The 16,480-nt window shown below is 37.8% G+C and overlaps 1 protein-coding gene across 3 annotated transcripts in view; it reads right to left on the bottom strand.

The window, feature by feature from the left end:
* Positions 1 to 16,480, bottom strand: part of ZDHHC21 (zDHHC palmitoyltransferase 21) — a 69,248-nt gene that overhangs the window by 31,229 nt on the left and 21,539 nt on the right. For all 3 annotated transcript variants that reach the window (XR_013829170.1, XM_079927387.1, XM_079927388.1), the window contains one exon: positions 15,373 to 15,511. Coding sequence is in view for 2 of the 3 variants with exons in the window: in XM_079927387.1 (XP_079783513.1) it covers positions 15,373 to 15,511 (139 nt within the window). In the remaining variant the exon portion in view is untranslated. The remainder of the gene's footprint in view (positions 1 to 15,372; positions 15,512 to 16,480) is intronic.

Here is a 16,480-nt window from a genome sequence, read left to right as displayed (position 1 = left end):
GGGAGAACTAGACAGCATTATAATAATAGTAGGGGACTTCAGTACCTCAGTTTCAACAATGGATAGATCATCTAGACAGAAAATCAATATGGAAACATCAGACTTAAACTACATGTTAGACCAGATGGACTTAACAGACATTTAAAGAGCATTCCATCCAACAACAGTAGAATACACATTCTTCTCAAGTTCACAGGAAACAGTCTCCAGGGTAAATCATATATTAGGCGGCAAAACAAACCTTAATAATTTTAAGAAGACTGAAATCATATCAAACATCTTTTCCAACCCCAATGGTATGAAATTGGAAATCATGTTATAAGAAGAAAACTAGAAAATTCAAAAATATGTGGAGATTAAACAGCATACCACTGAACAACCAATGGGCCAAAGAAGAAATCAAAACAGATACTAAAAAATATTGAGGCAAATTAAAATGGAGATACAACACACCAAAATTTACGAGATGCAGCAAAGACAGTTCTGAGGGAAGTTCATGGCTATAAATGCCTACATTAAGAAAAAAGAGAGGAGACTAGGGGAAGATGGCAGAAGAGTAAGACGCGGAGATCACCTTCCTCCCCACAGATACACCAGAAATACATCTACACGTGGAACAACTCCTACAGAACACCTACTGAACGCTGGCAGAAGATCTCAGACCTCCCCAAACGCAAGAAAGTCCCCACGTACCTAGGTAGGTCAAAAGAAAAAAGAATAAACAGAGACAAAAGGACGGGGACAGGACCTGCACCAGTGGGAGGGAGCTGTGAAGGAGGAAAGGTTTCCACACACTAAGAAGCCCCTTCGCGGGTGGAGACTACGGGTGGTGGAGGGGGAAGCTTCGGAACCGCGAAGAGAGCACAGCAATGGGGGTGCGGAGGGCAAAGCAGAAAGATTTCCGCACACAGGATCGGTGCCAACCGGCACTCACCAGCCCGAGACGCTTGTCTACTCACCCGCCGGGGTGGGCGGGGCTGGGAGCTGAGGCTTGGGCATCGGTCGGAGCAGAGCGCAGGGAGAAGACTGGGGTTGGCGGCGTGAACACAGCCTGCAGGGGGTTAGTGCACCACAACTAGCCGGGAGGGAGTCCGGGGAAAAGTCTGGACCTGCCGAAGAGGCAAGAGACTTTTTCTTACCTCTTTGTTTCCTGGTGCGCGAGGAGAGGTGATTAAGAGCGCTGCTTAAAGGAGCTCCAGAGACGGGCGCGAGCCTCGGCTAAAAGTGCGGACCCCAGAGATGGGCATGAGACGCTAAGGCTGCTGCTGCCACCACCAAGACGCCTGTGTGCGAGCACAGGTCACTATCCACACCCCCCTTCCGGGGAGACTGTGCAGCCCGCCACTGCCAGGGTCCGGTGATCCAGGCACAACTTCCCCGGGAGAACGCACGGCGCGCCTCAGGCTGGTGCAACGTCACACCGGCCTCTGCCGCTGCAGGCTCGCCCCACATCCGTACCCCTCCCTCCCCACGGCCTGAGTGAGCCAGAGTCGCCGAAGCAGCTGCTCCTTTAACCCCGTCCCGTCTGAGCGATGAACAGACGCCCTCCTGCGACATACACGCAGAGGCAGGGCCAAATCCAAAGCTGAGCCTCAGGAGCTGTGCGAACAAAGAAGAGAAATGGAAATCCCTCCCAGCAGCCTCAGAAGCAGGGGATTAAATCTCCACAATCAGCTTGAAGTACCCTGCATCTGTGGAATACATGAATAGACAACGAATCATCCCAAATTGAGGAGATGGACTTTGAGAGCAAGATTTATGATTTTTTCCCCTTTTCCTACTTTTGTGAGTGTGTATGTGTATGCTTCTGCATGAGATTTTGTCTGTATAGCTTTGCTTCCACCATTTGTCCTAGGGTTCTATCCGTCCTTTTTTTTTTCTTTAAAAAATTTTTTTTCTTAATAATTATTTTTTATTTTAAAAACTTTATTTTATCTTACTTTATTTTATTTTATTTATCTTCTTTCTTTCGTTCTTTCCTTCCTTCCCTCCTTCCTTCCTTCTTTCCTTCCTCCCTCCCTCCTTTCTTCCTTCCTTCCTTCCTCTCTTTGTTTTTTTCTACTTTTTCTCCCTTTTATTCTGAGCCATGTGGATGAAAGGCTCTTGGTACTGCAGCCAGGAGTCAGTGCTGTGCCTCTGAGGTGGAAAAGCCAACTTCAGGACACTGGTCCACAAGAGACCTCCCAGCTCCACATAATATCAAACGGCGAAAATCTTCCAGAGATCTCCATCTCAACACCAGCACCCAGCTTCACTCAACGACCAGCAAGCTACAGTGCTCGACACCCTATGCCAAACAACTAGCAAGACAGGAACACAACCACACCCATTAGCAGAGAGGCTGCCTAAAATCATAATAAGTCCACAGACACCCCAAAACACACCACCAGATGTGGACCTGCCCACCAGAAACACAAGATACAGCCTCATCCACCAGAACACAGGCACTAGTACCCTCTACCAGGAAGCCTACACAACCCACTGAACCAACTTTAGCCACTGGGGACAGACACCAAAAACAACGGGAACCACGAACCTGCAGCCTGCATAAAGGAGACCCCAAACACAGTAAGATAAGCAAAATGAGAAGACTGAAAAACACACAGCAGATGAAGGAGCAAGATAAAAACCCAACAGACCTAACAAATGAAGAGGAAATAGGCAGTCTACCTGAAAAAGAATTCAGAATAATGATAGTAAAGATGATCCAGAAGCTTGGAAATAGAATAGACAAAATGCAAGAAACATTTAAGAGGACCTAGAAGAACTAAAGATGAAACAAGCAATGATGAACAACACAATAAATGAAATTAAAAATACTCTATATGGGATCAATAGCAGAATAACTGAGGCAGAAGAACGGATAAGTGACCTGGAAGATAAAATAGTGGAAATAATTACTGCAGAGCAGAATAAAGAAAAAAGAATGAAAAGAACTTAGGACAGTCTCAGAGACTTCTGGGACAAAATTAAACGCACCAACATTCTAATTATAGGGGTTCAGGAAGAAGAAAAGAAAAAGAAAGGGACTGAGAAAATATTTGAAGAGATTATACTTGAAAACTTCCCTAATATGGGAAAGGAAATAGTCAATCAAGTCGAGGAAGCACAGAGAGTCCCATACAGGATAAATCCAAGGAGAAATATGCCAAGACACATATTAATCAAACTGTCAAAAATTAAATACAGGGCTTCCCTGGTGGCGCAGTGGTTGAGAGTCCGCCTGCCGATGGAGGGGACACAGGTTCGTGCCTCGGTCCGGGAAGATCCCACATGCCTCGGAGTGGCTGGGCCCGTGAGCCATGGCCGCTGAACCTGCGTGTCCGGAGCCTGTGCTCCACAACAGGAGAGGCCACAAGAGTGAGAGCCTCACGTACCACCAAAAAAAAAAAAAAAAAAAATTAAATACAAAGAAAACATATTAAAAGCAGCAAGGGAAAAACAACAAATAACACACAAGGGAATCCCCATAAGGTTAACAGCTGATCTTTCAGCAGAAACTCTGCAAGCCAAAAGGGACTGGCAGGACATATTTAAAGTGATGAAGGAGAAAAACCTGCAACCAAGATTACTCTACCCAGCAAGGATCTCATTCAGATTTGATGGAGAAATTAAAACCTTTCCAGACAAGCAAAAGCTGAGAGAGTTCAGCACCAAACCAGCTTTACAACAAATGCTGCAAGAACTTCTCTAGGCAAGAAACACAAGAGAAGGAAAGACCTACAATAACGAACCCAAAACAATTACAAAAATAGGAATAGGAACATACATATCGATAATTAGCTTAAATGTAAATGGACTAAATGCTCCCACCAAAAAACACAGATTGGCTGAATGGATACAAAAACAAGACCCATATATATGCTGTCTACAAGAGACTCACTTCAGACCTAGAGACACATACACACTGAAAGTAAGGGGATGGAAAAAGATACTCCATGCAAATGGAAACCAAAAGAAAGGTGGAGTAGCAATTCTCATATCAGACAAAATAGACTTTAAAATAAAGACTCTTACAAGACACAAAGAAGGACACTACATAATGATCAAGGGATCAATCCAAGAAGAAGATATAACAATTGTAAATATTTATGCACCCAACATAGGAGCACCTCAATACATAAGGCAAATACTAACAGCCATAAAAGGGGAAATGGACAGTAACATATTCATAGTAGGGGACTTTAACACCCCACTTTCACAAATGGACAGATCATCCAAAATGAAAATAAATAAGGAAACACAAGCTTTAAATGATACATTAAACAAGATGGACTTAATTGATATATATAGGACATTCCATCCAAAAACAATAGAATACACATTTTTCTCAAGTGCTCATGGAACATTCTCCAGGCTAGATCATATCTTGGGTCACAAATCAAGCCTTGGTAAATTTAAGAAAATTGAAATTGTATCAAGTATCTTTTCCGACCACAACGCTATCAGACTAGATGTCAATTACAGGAAAAGATCTATAAAAAATACAAACACATGGAGGCTAAAAAATACACTACTTAATAACGAAGTGATCACTGAAGAAATCAAGGAGGAAATCAAAAAATACCTAGAAACAAATGATAATGGAGACACGATGACCCAAAACATATGGAATGCCACAAAAGCAGTTCTAAGAGGGAAGTTTACAGCAATACAATCCTACCTTAAGAAATAGGAAACATCTCGAATAAACAACCTAACCTTGCACCTAAAGCAATTAGAGAAAGAAGAACAAAGAAACACCAAAGTTAGCAGAAGGAAAGAAATCATAAAAATCAGATCAGAAATAAATGAAAAAGAAATGAAGGAAACAATAGCAAAGATCACTAAAACTAAAAGCTGGTTGTTTGAGAAGATAAACAAAATTGATAAACCATTAGCCAGACTCATCAAGAAAAAAAGGGAGAAGACTCAAATCAATAGAATTAGAAATGAAAAAGGAGAAGTAACAACTGACACTGCAGAAATACAAAAGATCATGAGAGATTACTACAAGCAACTCTATGCCAATAAAATGGACAACCAGGAAAAAATGGACAAATTCTTAGAAATGCACAACCTGCCAAGACTGAATCAGGAAGAAATAGAAAATAGGAACAGACCAATCACAAGCACTGAAATTGAAACTGTGATTAAAAATCTTCCAAAAAACAAAAGCCCAGGACCACGTAGCTTCACGGGCGAATTCTATTAAACATTTAGAGAAGAGCTAACACCTATCCTTCTCAAACTCTTCCAAAATATAGCAGAGGGAGGAACACTCCCAAACTCATTCTACGAGGCCACCATCACCTTGATACCAAAACCAGACAAGGATGTCACAAAGAAAGAAAACTACAGGCCAATATCACTGATGAACATAGATGCAAAAATCCTCAACAAAATACTAGCAAACAGAATCCAACAGCACATTAAAAGGATCATACACCATGATCAAGTGGGGTTTATTCCAGGAATGCAAGGATTCTTCAATATATACAAATCAATCAACGTGATACACCATAGTAACAAATTGAAGGAGAAAAACCATATGATCATCTCAATAGATGCAAAGAAAGCTTTTGACAAAATTCAACACCGATTTATGATAAAAACCCTGCAGAAAGTAGGCACAGAGGGAACTTTCCTCAACATAATAAAGGCCATGACAAACCCACAGCCAACATCGTCCTCAATGGTGAAACAGCGAAAGCATTTCCACTAAGATCAGGAACAAGACAAGGTTGCCCACTCTCCCCACTCTTATTCAACATAGTTTTGGAAGTTTTAGCCACAGCAATCAGAGAAGAAAAGGAAATTAAAGGATTCCAAATCGGAAAAGAAGAAGTAAAGCTGTCACTGTTTGCAGATGACATACTATACATAGAGAATCGTAAAGATGCTACCAGAATACTACTAGAGCTAATGAATGAATCTGGTAAAGTAGCAGGATACAAAATTAATGTACAGAAATCTCTGGCATTCCTAGACACTAATGATGAAAAATCTGAAAGTGAAATCAAGGAAACACTGCCATTTACCACTGCAACAAAAAGAATAAAATATCTAGGAATAAACCTACCTATGGAGACAAAAGACCTGTAAGCAGAAACTTGTAAGACACTGATGAAAGAAATTAAAAATGATACAAATAGTTAGAGAGATATACCATGTTCTTGGATTGGAAGAATCAACATTGTGAAAATGACTCTACTACCCAAAGCAATCTACAGATTCAATGCAATCCCTATCAAACTACCACTGGCATTTTTCACAGAACTAGAACAAAAAATTTCACAATTTGTATGGAAACACAAAAGAACCCGAATAGCCAAAGCAATCTGGATAACGAAAAATGGAGCTGGAGCAATCGGGCTCCCTGACTTCAGACTATACTACAAAGCTACAGTAATCAAGACAGTATGGTACTGGCACAAAAACAGAACTATAGATCAACGGAACAGGATAGAAAGCCCAGAGATAAACCCACACACATATGGTCACCTTACCTTTGATAAAGGAGGCAGGAATGTACAGTGGAGAAAGGACAGCCTCTTCAATAAGTGGTGCTGGGAAAACTGGACAGGTACATGTAAAAGTATGAGATTAGATCACCCCCTAACACCATACACAAAAAAAAGCTCAAAATGGATTAAAGACCTAAATGTAAGGCCAGAAACTATCAAACTTTTAGAGGAAAATATAGGCAGAACAACCTATGACATAAATCACAGCAAGATCCTTTTTGACCCACCTCCTAGAGAAATGGAAATAAATACAAAAATAAACAAATGGGACCTAATGAAACTTCAAAGCTTTTGCACAGCCAAGGAAACCATAAACAAGACCAAAAGACAACCCTCAGAATGGGAGAAAATATTTGCAAAGGAAGCAACTGACAATGGATTAATCTCCAAAATTTATAAGCAGCTCATGCAGCTCAATAACAAAAAAACAAACAACCCAATCCAAAAATGGGCAGAAGACCTAATAGACATTTCTCCAAAGAAGATATACAGAGTGCCAACAAACACATGAAAGAATGCTCAACATCATTAATCATTAGAGAAATGCAAATCAAAACTACAATGAGATATCATCTCACACCAGTCAGAATGGCCATCATCAAAAAATCTAGAAACAATAAATGCTGGAGAGGGTGTGGAGAAAAGGGAACCCTCTTGCACTGCTGGTGGGAATGTGAATTGGTTCAGCCACTATGGAGAACAGTATGGAGGTTCCTTAAAAAACTACAAATAGAACTACCATATGACCCAGCAATCCCACTACTGGGCATATACCCTGAGAAAACCAAAATTCAAAAAGAGTCATGTACCAAAATGTTCATTGCAGCTCTATTTACAACAGCCCGGAGATGGAAACAACCTAAGTGCCCATCATCGGATGAATGGATAAAGAAGATGTGGCACATATATACAATGGAATATTACTCAGCCATAAAAAGAAACGAAATTGAGCTATTTGTAATGAGGTGGATAGACCTAGAGTCTGTCATACAGAGTGAAGTAAGTCAGAAAGAAAAAGACAAATACCGTATGCTAACACATATATATGGAATTTAAGAAGAGAAAAAAATGTCATGAAGAACCTAGGGGTAAGACAGGAATAAAGACACAGACCTACTGGAGAACGGACTTGAGGATATGGGGAGCGGGAAGGGTGAGCTGTGACAGGGCGAGAGAGAGTCATGGACATATACACACTAACAAACGTAAGGTAGATAGCTAGTGGGATGCAGCCACATGGCACAGGGACATCGGCCCGGTGCTTTGTGACCGCCTGGAGGGGTGGGATAGGGAGGGTGGGAGGAAGGGAGACGCAAGAGGGAAGAGATATGGGAACATATGTATATGTAAAACTGATTCACTTTGTTATAAAGCAGAAACTAACACACTATTGTAAAGCAATTATACCCCAATAAAGATGTTAAAAAATAAATAAATAAAATAAAAAGAGTCATGTACCAAAATGTTCATTGCAGCTCTATTTACAATAGCCTGGAGATGGAAACAACCTAAGTGTCCATCATCAGAAGAATGGATAAAGAAGATGTGGCACATATATACAATGGAATATTACTCAGCCATAAAAAGAAATGAAATTGAGCTATTTGTAATGAGGTGGATGGTCCTAGAGTCTGTCATACAGAGTGAAGTAAGTCAGAAAGAGGAAGACAAATACCGTATGCTAACACATATATATGGAATTTAAGAAAAAAAAATGTCATGAAGAACCTAAGGGTAAAACAGGAATAAAGACACAGACCTACTAGAGAATGGACTTGAGGATATGGGGAGGGGGAAGGGTAAGCTGGGACAAAGCAAGAGAGAGGCATGGACATATATACACTACCAAACGTAAAACAGATAGCTAGTACGAAGCAGCCGCATAGCACAGGGAGACCAGCTCGGTGCTTTGTGACCACCTAGAGGGGTGGGATAGGGAGGGTGGGAGGGAGCGAGACACAAGAGGGAAGAGATATGGGAACATATGTATATGTATAACTGATTCACTTTGTTATAAAGCAGAAACTAACACACCATTGTAAAGCAATTATACTCCAATAAAGATGTAAAAAAGAAAAAAAAAGAAAAAAGAAAGATCTCAAACTAACTTTATATCTCAAGGATCTAGAAAAGGAGGAACAAAATAAGCCAAAAGTAGAAAGAAGGAAAAAACAAAGATTAGAGTCGAAGTAAGTGAAATAGAGACTAAAAAGACAATAGAAAAGATCAAGGAAACTAAAACCTGGTTTTTTGAAATGATAAACGAAATACACTAGACTCGCTAAAAAAAAAGAGAGAGAACTCAAATAAATAAAATCAGAAATGAAAGAGGAGACATTGCAACTGATACTGCACAAATACAAAGGATCAAAAGAGACTACTATGAAAAATTATATACCAAGAAATTGGACAACCTAGAAGAAATTGATAAATTCCTAGAAACAAACAATCTACCAACAATGAATCATGAAGAAACAGAAACTCTGAACAGACCAATTACTAGTAAGAAGATTGAATCAGTAATCAAAACCCCGAAAAGTGAAAAGTCCAGGACCAAATGGCTTCATGGATGAATTCAACCAAAAATTTAAAGAATTAACACTAATCCTTCTCAAACTTTTCAAAAAAAATTGAAGAGGAAGGAACACTTCCAAAATTTTGTACAAGGCCAGCATTAACCTGATACAAAAGCCAGACAACAACACTGAAAGAAAAGAAAACCATATCTCTGATGAACAAAGATGTGAAAATCCTCAACAAAATATTAGCAAACCAAATTCAACAATACATTAAAAGGAACATACATCATGATCAAGTGGGATTTAATTCCAGGGATGCAAAGATACTTCAACATCTGCAAATCAATCAGTGTGATATACCAGATTAACAAACTGAATGATAAGTATCATATGATCATCTCAAAAGACATAGAAAAGCCCTTGACAAAATTCAACATCCATTCATGATAAAAACTCTCAACAAACTGGGTGTAGGAGGAAACATACTTCAACATAATAAAGGCCATATATGACAAACCCACAGAAACATCAGACTCAGTGAAAAGCTGATAGCTTTTCCTCTAAGATGAGGAATGAGACAAAGATGCCCACTCTTATCACCAATATTCAACGCTGGATATCAAAACAATTAGGCAAGCAAAAGAAACAAAAGACATCCATTTAGAAAGGAAGAAGTAAAACTGACATTATTTGCAGATAACATGGTATTACATATAGAAAACCTAAAGACTCGACCAAAAAACTGTTAGAATAAACAAATTCATAAAGTTGCAGGATACAAAATTAATATACAAATATCAGTTGCATTTCCATACACTATCAGGAAGTTATTAAGAAAACAATCCCATTTACAATTGTATCAAAAAGAATAAAATACCTAGGAATAAATTTAACCAACAAGGTGAAAGATCTGTACAGTGAAGACACTGATGAAAGAAACTGAAGACAACACCAATAAATGGAAAGCTCTTCCACGCTCACAGATTGGAAAAATTAAATATTCTTAAAATGGACATACTACTCAAGCAATCTACAGATTCAATGCAATCCCTATCACAATTTGACTGCATTTTTTTCACAAAAATAGAACAATCCTAAAATTTGTAATGGACCCACAGAAGATCTCAAATAACCAAAGCAATCTTAAGAAAGAAGAACCAAGCTGGAGGCATCTCATGTCTTGATTTCAAAATATACTGCATAGCTATAGTAATCAAAATAGTATGATACTGACATAAAAGGCACTTATATCAATGGAACAGAATAGACAGCCCAGAAAAAAACCCACTCTTAAATGATCTATTAGTTTACAACAAAGGAGCCAAGAAGAGTCAATGGGGAAAAGACAGTCCCTTCAATAAATGGTCCTGGGAAAACTGGACAGTCGCAAGCAGAAGAATGAAACTGGACCCCTATCTTACACCATACACAAAAACCACTCAAAATGAATCAAAGGTTTGAACATAAAACCTAAACCCATAAAAATGGTGGAAGAAAGCATATTGGGTAAGCTCCTTGACGCTGGTCTTGGCAATGTTTTTTTGGATTTGACACCAAAAGCAAAGTGACCAAAGCAAAAGAAACTAGTGGGACTAAATCAAACTAAAAACCTTCGCGAAGCATAGGAAACCACCAACAAAATGAAAAGGCAACCTATGTAATGCGAAAAAATATTTGCAAATCATCTCTCTGATACAGGGTTAATATCCAAAATATATAAAGAACCCATACAACCCAACAGCAAAAAATAATAATAATAATTGATTAAAAAATGGGCAGAGGACCTGAACAGACATTTTTCCAAAGAAGATATATTGATGGCCAATGGGTATGTGAAAAGGTACTCAACATCACTAATCATCAGGGAAATGCAAATCAAGACCACAATGGGATATCACCTCACACCTGTTAGATTAGAATGGCTATCACCAGAAAGATAAAAGGTAAGTGTTGGCAAGGATGTGGAGAAAAAGAAATCCTTTTGCACTGTTGGTGGGAATAGAAATTGGTGTAGCCACTATGGAAAGCAGTATGGAGACCCCTCAAAAAATTAAAAATAGAACTACCATATGATCCAGCAATTTCACCTCTAGGTATATATCCAAAGGAAATGAAAACAGGATATCAAAGAGATATCAGCACTCCCATGTTCACTGCAGCATTATTCACAATAGCCAAGATATGGAAGCAACTTAAGTGTCCATCAATAGATGAATGGATAAAAAAGATGTATATATACACAGTGGAATATTATTCAGCCATGAGAAAGGAGGAAATCCTGCTATCTGTGATAACATGGATGAACCTTGATGCCCTTATACTAAGTGAAATAAGCCAAATGGTATCACATATCTGTGGAATTAAGAAAAAAATAGTTCAACTCATAGAAACTGAGAGTAGACAAGTAGTTGCCAAGGGCTGGGGTTGTGGGAAATAGGGAGAGGTTGGTAAAAGGGTGCAAATTTTAGCTATAAGATGAATAAGGTAAAGCTCTAATGTAAAACATGATGACCACTGTTTTATCACCGTACTGTACAACTGAAATTCGCTAAGAGAGAAGAACTTAAATGTTCTCATAAAAAGAAAGATTAATATGTGAAGTGTTGGATGTGTTAATTAACTAGATGGGGAAATCCTTTCAAAGTTATACATATATCAAATTATCATAATGCACAATTTAAGTATCTTATAAATTTATATGTTAATTATATAATTATGCCTCAGCAAAGCTGAAATAATATAAATAACTAAATCATAAAAGCAGTCAGAGAAAAGATACATTACTTCAGTGGAGGAACAATAAAACTAACAACTGACAACTTACCTCTATTAGTCTGTTTCCATCTATAAAATGGGGGAAAAATCATACCCACCTCATGTGGCTGTAGTGAGCATTAACGTGAGAATTAAAATCACACGCCCATAGCATAGTGTTGATATACAGTCAAGCCTTAACAGAAATGATGGAAACCAGAAGACAAAGAAATAACATCCTTTAAAACCTGAAAATAACTCCAAATGTATGATTCTATGCCAAGCAAATAAATCCTTCAAAAATGAAAGAGAAATAAAGACATTTTCAGGTGAACCAAAACTGGGAGAATCTGTTCCAGTACACTTCCACCAAGAGGCAGAAAAAAAATACTCCCAGAAAGAAACTCAGAAACTTACGAAGACATGAAGGACTAGAAAAAGCATCAATATGTGGGTAACTCTAAACAAATAGTGACTTCATATAACATATGTATTATAACACATAATATATAAACGACAATAATTACTTCTTGTTGTCATGAGTTTTAGTTCAACATCTATTTTATGCGCCCAGAATACCAAAAATGATGATAGGAGGGGTTCTAAGGCCACTACATTTACTATCACAGCGATGTTTAAAGTACCAACTTATAGTAAACTTCAGAAAACCAAGGAAGAATGTTTTGATCTCTGGGAAAACCACTTTAAAAAGAGTAAAAGGAGGAACACCATCAGAAGGGATAAATTGGAAATCTTTTTAAATTGAAAATTTCCAAGCAGGTAAGAAAAGGAGAAAAATGGAAACAAAGAACAGATGGGTCAAGTAGAAAATACATAGTAAGCTGATAGGATTAATATCAGTCACAGTAAATAAAAATGGACTATTCCAATTAGAAGACAAAGATTATCAAACTAAACTTAAAAAAAAAGAAATATTTGGTGTCTACAAGGCACATTGACAAGACATAACTGATAAAGGTTCAAAGTAAAAAGATAGAAAAAGACATACCATGAAAATACTAACCAAAACAAAGCTGATATAGCTAAATTAATAACAAAGAAAAACACTGTAAGGCAAGAATAATTACTACAGATTAAAAGGTATAATTTATAATGATACAAGGATTAATCTGGACTTCCCTGGTGGCACAGTGGTTAAGAATCCAACTGCCAATGCAGGGGACACGGGTTTGAGCCCCAATCCAGGAAGAGCCCCTATGCCACAGAGCAAATGAGCCTGTGTGCCACAACTACTGAACCTGCGCTCTAGAGCCCGCGAGCCACAACTACTGAGCCCTCTTGCCACAACTACTGAAGCCTGCGTGCCTGGAGCCCATGCTCCACAATGAGAGAAGCCACCGCAATGAGAAGCCCGCGCACCATAACAAAGAGTAGCCCCTGCTCGCTGCAACTAGAGAAAGCCTGCGCACAGCAACAAAGACCCAATGCAGCCAAAAATAAATTAATTTAAAAAATAAAGGAGCCAGATACTTAATATTTTAGGCCATATGCCTCTCTCACAACTATTCAACTCTGCTGTTGCAGCACAAAAGCAATCATAAACATATGTAAATAGATGAGAGCAGCTGTGTTTCAAGTAAAACTTTATTAACAAAAACAGGCAGAGGAAAAAGAAGACAAAAAAAAAAAAAACAGGCAGAGGTTCAAACTTATCCCAACGCCCATAGTTTGCCAATCCCTTCACTATCCTACAATGCATTCCCTCCTAGAGAAGCTCTAGTCGCTTTTCATTAATACCACTAAATTTTACCTCTCTCTCAGTTTTTAAAACATTCTGACCTTAATCTTACTGGTAAATTTTTATTTTAATGCTTTTCTTATTAGGCTCAATCTACTTGAAACAGGTTACTCTTGGGAGAATATGTATAACCTTTTACATATTTTAACTACAATGCCAATTATATCAGAAATTAACCTATAATTGAGATTCAAACCCAAGGAGTTTGGCTTTAAAGTCACGCTCATGGCTAGGTCACCTCACACAGTTGTTGTGGGAATTAAAAGAAATAACACGTGCAGAAAAAGTACCTTGTCGACCCTAAACGACTCCCTAAATATTAGCTGCTATTGCATTAGAGCTTTTGATCTGGATGTTTTGGGTGACCATTCTTTTGTACCTGGTCTTACTAGAAAGTAAAATTAAAATATGAGAAAGCATAAAAAAAGAAATTCATCTATAAATAAAACGTTTCTAAAACCACAGTACTAGCATGCACTAAAGTCTCAGTGTGATGATGTCAAACACCTATATTTACAGTTCTCCCTTTTGAACTTTTTTCAGTTATTAGTTTTTAATTGCTCACTCTGTATTTAATAAGGAGAATTACCACAAGGCCCCACTAATATATGCAACTAAGCAACAATAGTAAATATCTTCTTTTAATTAAACAAAATGACCATGTGTATAAAAAAGATCTAAATACGCAGAACTTAAAGATCTTCTCTCAATTGCTCTCTTATTACAAAATTTAATTGTATGTACCACCACCGAACTTGTCATTTTTAATAAAAAAAGATTTAAACAGTATAAAATGATATAAATAGGAAAGAAAACACCCTTCTCCATCAGGGAATCTATTCCTTCTTCCCTCTCTCTTCCCTACCGGTTTCTCACATGCACCCTTGCTCATACTCTGTCTGTCTCTCTCTCCCACACACAAAACACACACACACACACACACACACACACACACACACACACACACACACAGAGGGCATTTTAAAAACACAATCTAAGTCCAAATGACACATAGGATCAGGCTCAAATACCAGTTCTACACACAAAGCACACAAGATATGATTCAGAAAACACAAAATCAGGTTCAAATCCCAGCTCTACAACTAAAACCAGTTTAATAATCACTTCCCTAGCTTTGCATCTTCAGTAACTATTTATTCAACCTCTATTAGTCTGTTTCCATCTATAAAATGGGGGAAAAATCATACCCACCTCATGTGGCTGTAGTGAGCATTAACGTGAGAATTAAAATCACACGCCCATAGCATAGTGTTGATATACAGTCAAGCCTTAACACTCCTAGGTGATGCTATTACCACCGCCACCACTAACACCACCATTCTGGGCAAATCTTGTTAACACCTATTGTAGTTCCTCTACAAAATGGAAAAAGCAATGCCTCAAACGGTGTATGTAATAACTTTTTAGGGCATCCTGCAAATTTGTCTTGTCCTTTCTCTCAAGAACTTAATGTTCCTTTGAGAACCTTTAAGAATTAAACAAGTCTATTTTTATTCCTGAGAAGAAACAAGAAGCTAACATTTTCACTTTGTTTTTCATTACTGTAGATATTTTTAAACCAATATATTATTAAGAGATCTAATATGTCACTTTTTGAAGAACTCAACACTAATAAATAATCATAAATAGATGTGGTTAAAAGGCAATATCAGAACAGGGTCCACTTTCTCAATTCCAATATATTTTAAAATGCACCAATTTGAGGGTTTATGTTTGTTGTTTTTGTTTTCAGTTTTCTGCACTTAAAAGCACCACATGTTAATAACTGTATAATATAGTTGCTCTAACATTAGTTGATATAAACATTTCTTACCAAGTTATGCTTTTTTAGTGGAAGAAAGTAATAATAGTGGCAGAAAGAAAACATCAGTGCGTAGCAAGTAAGAAGTTCAGTGTAGAAACACAACTGCAGAAAAAGCCAGTGATTATCTTCACCAACACAATTGTTAATCCTGAAGAAAAAAAGGAAAAAGAAAAATTATTTCAGATTTTAATGTTAATTTTAGGACGGTAAAACTAGACGCAAACACACACAAACTTCACATAAAGCACAAACTTCATATGTGCTTTACTTCACAGAGATAAGCTAAAGTCACTCAAACCTAAAAGCAAAGAGTACATAAGATATGACACAAATATGCCACTTCACATTTGTAAAGCACATTCTACTTTTTAAAGAAGTCCTGTATATGATTCCCCTTCAACTCAACAACAACCCAGTGAGGCAGGGAAGAACAGATGGCAGCCTCCTTGCTTCACTGATACAAAAAAGGAACAAAGGAGTTAGGACAATTGCCAGAGGATGTACAGTTAGGAGAGACAGTGGTCAAGAGAACAAGAACCCTCTTCTGTATACTGCTCTTCCAACCGCAGCATTCTAGCTGTGCAGACCAATTTGAATGATGTGAAGTAAAATAACTTAAACCTGCCACTCTGAGATATTGCTAAGCATTCACAATTTTTCTTACTTTTAAAATCTAACCTTGGTTCCTGAAAATAAACACATATCCAAAAGTATTTATAAATTCTTAGAGCTACATTTCCACCAATACAACAGTGAACCACAACTAGGAAAAAGGATTAATGTCATAATCCCAAAATATTCAAGATTAATGCAAGCTGACCATATTATTGTTCCAAGGTTATTTATTGTACCTAAATTTTCAAAATATTTTACAATTCCAGCAGAAAACCCTAGTTCAAAACTACAAATTACCTTTCACAAATGTTTTCATTTCAATATAGCATTACACTGCCACTGTTTGAAAAAATAAATAAATAAGGTCAAATTCCTAACTTAAATTGTTGTTTTAAAGGTGTGCTGTCTAACTGTTTTTTAAAATCAGATATATAACTGAACCGAAAACCTGGAAGAGGCATTTCTTAGACTAAAGAGTGCATGCTTTGTAAACAAGGAAACT

This window comes from Stenella coeruleoalba (assembly GCF_951394435.1).
Source record: "Stenella coeruleoalba genome assembly, chromosome: 7".
Classification (NCBI taxonomy): domain Eukaryota; kingdom Metazoa; phylum Chordata; class Mammalia; order Artiodactyla; family Delphinidae; genus Stenella; species Stenella coeruleoalba.
The sequence above is the reverse complement of the archived record's forward strand: the minus strand, read 5'-3'. Positions and strand labels throughout refer to the sequence as shown.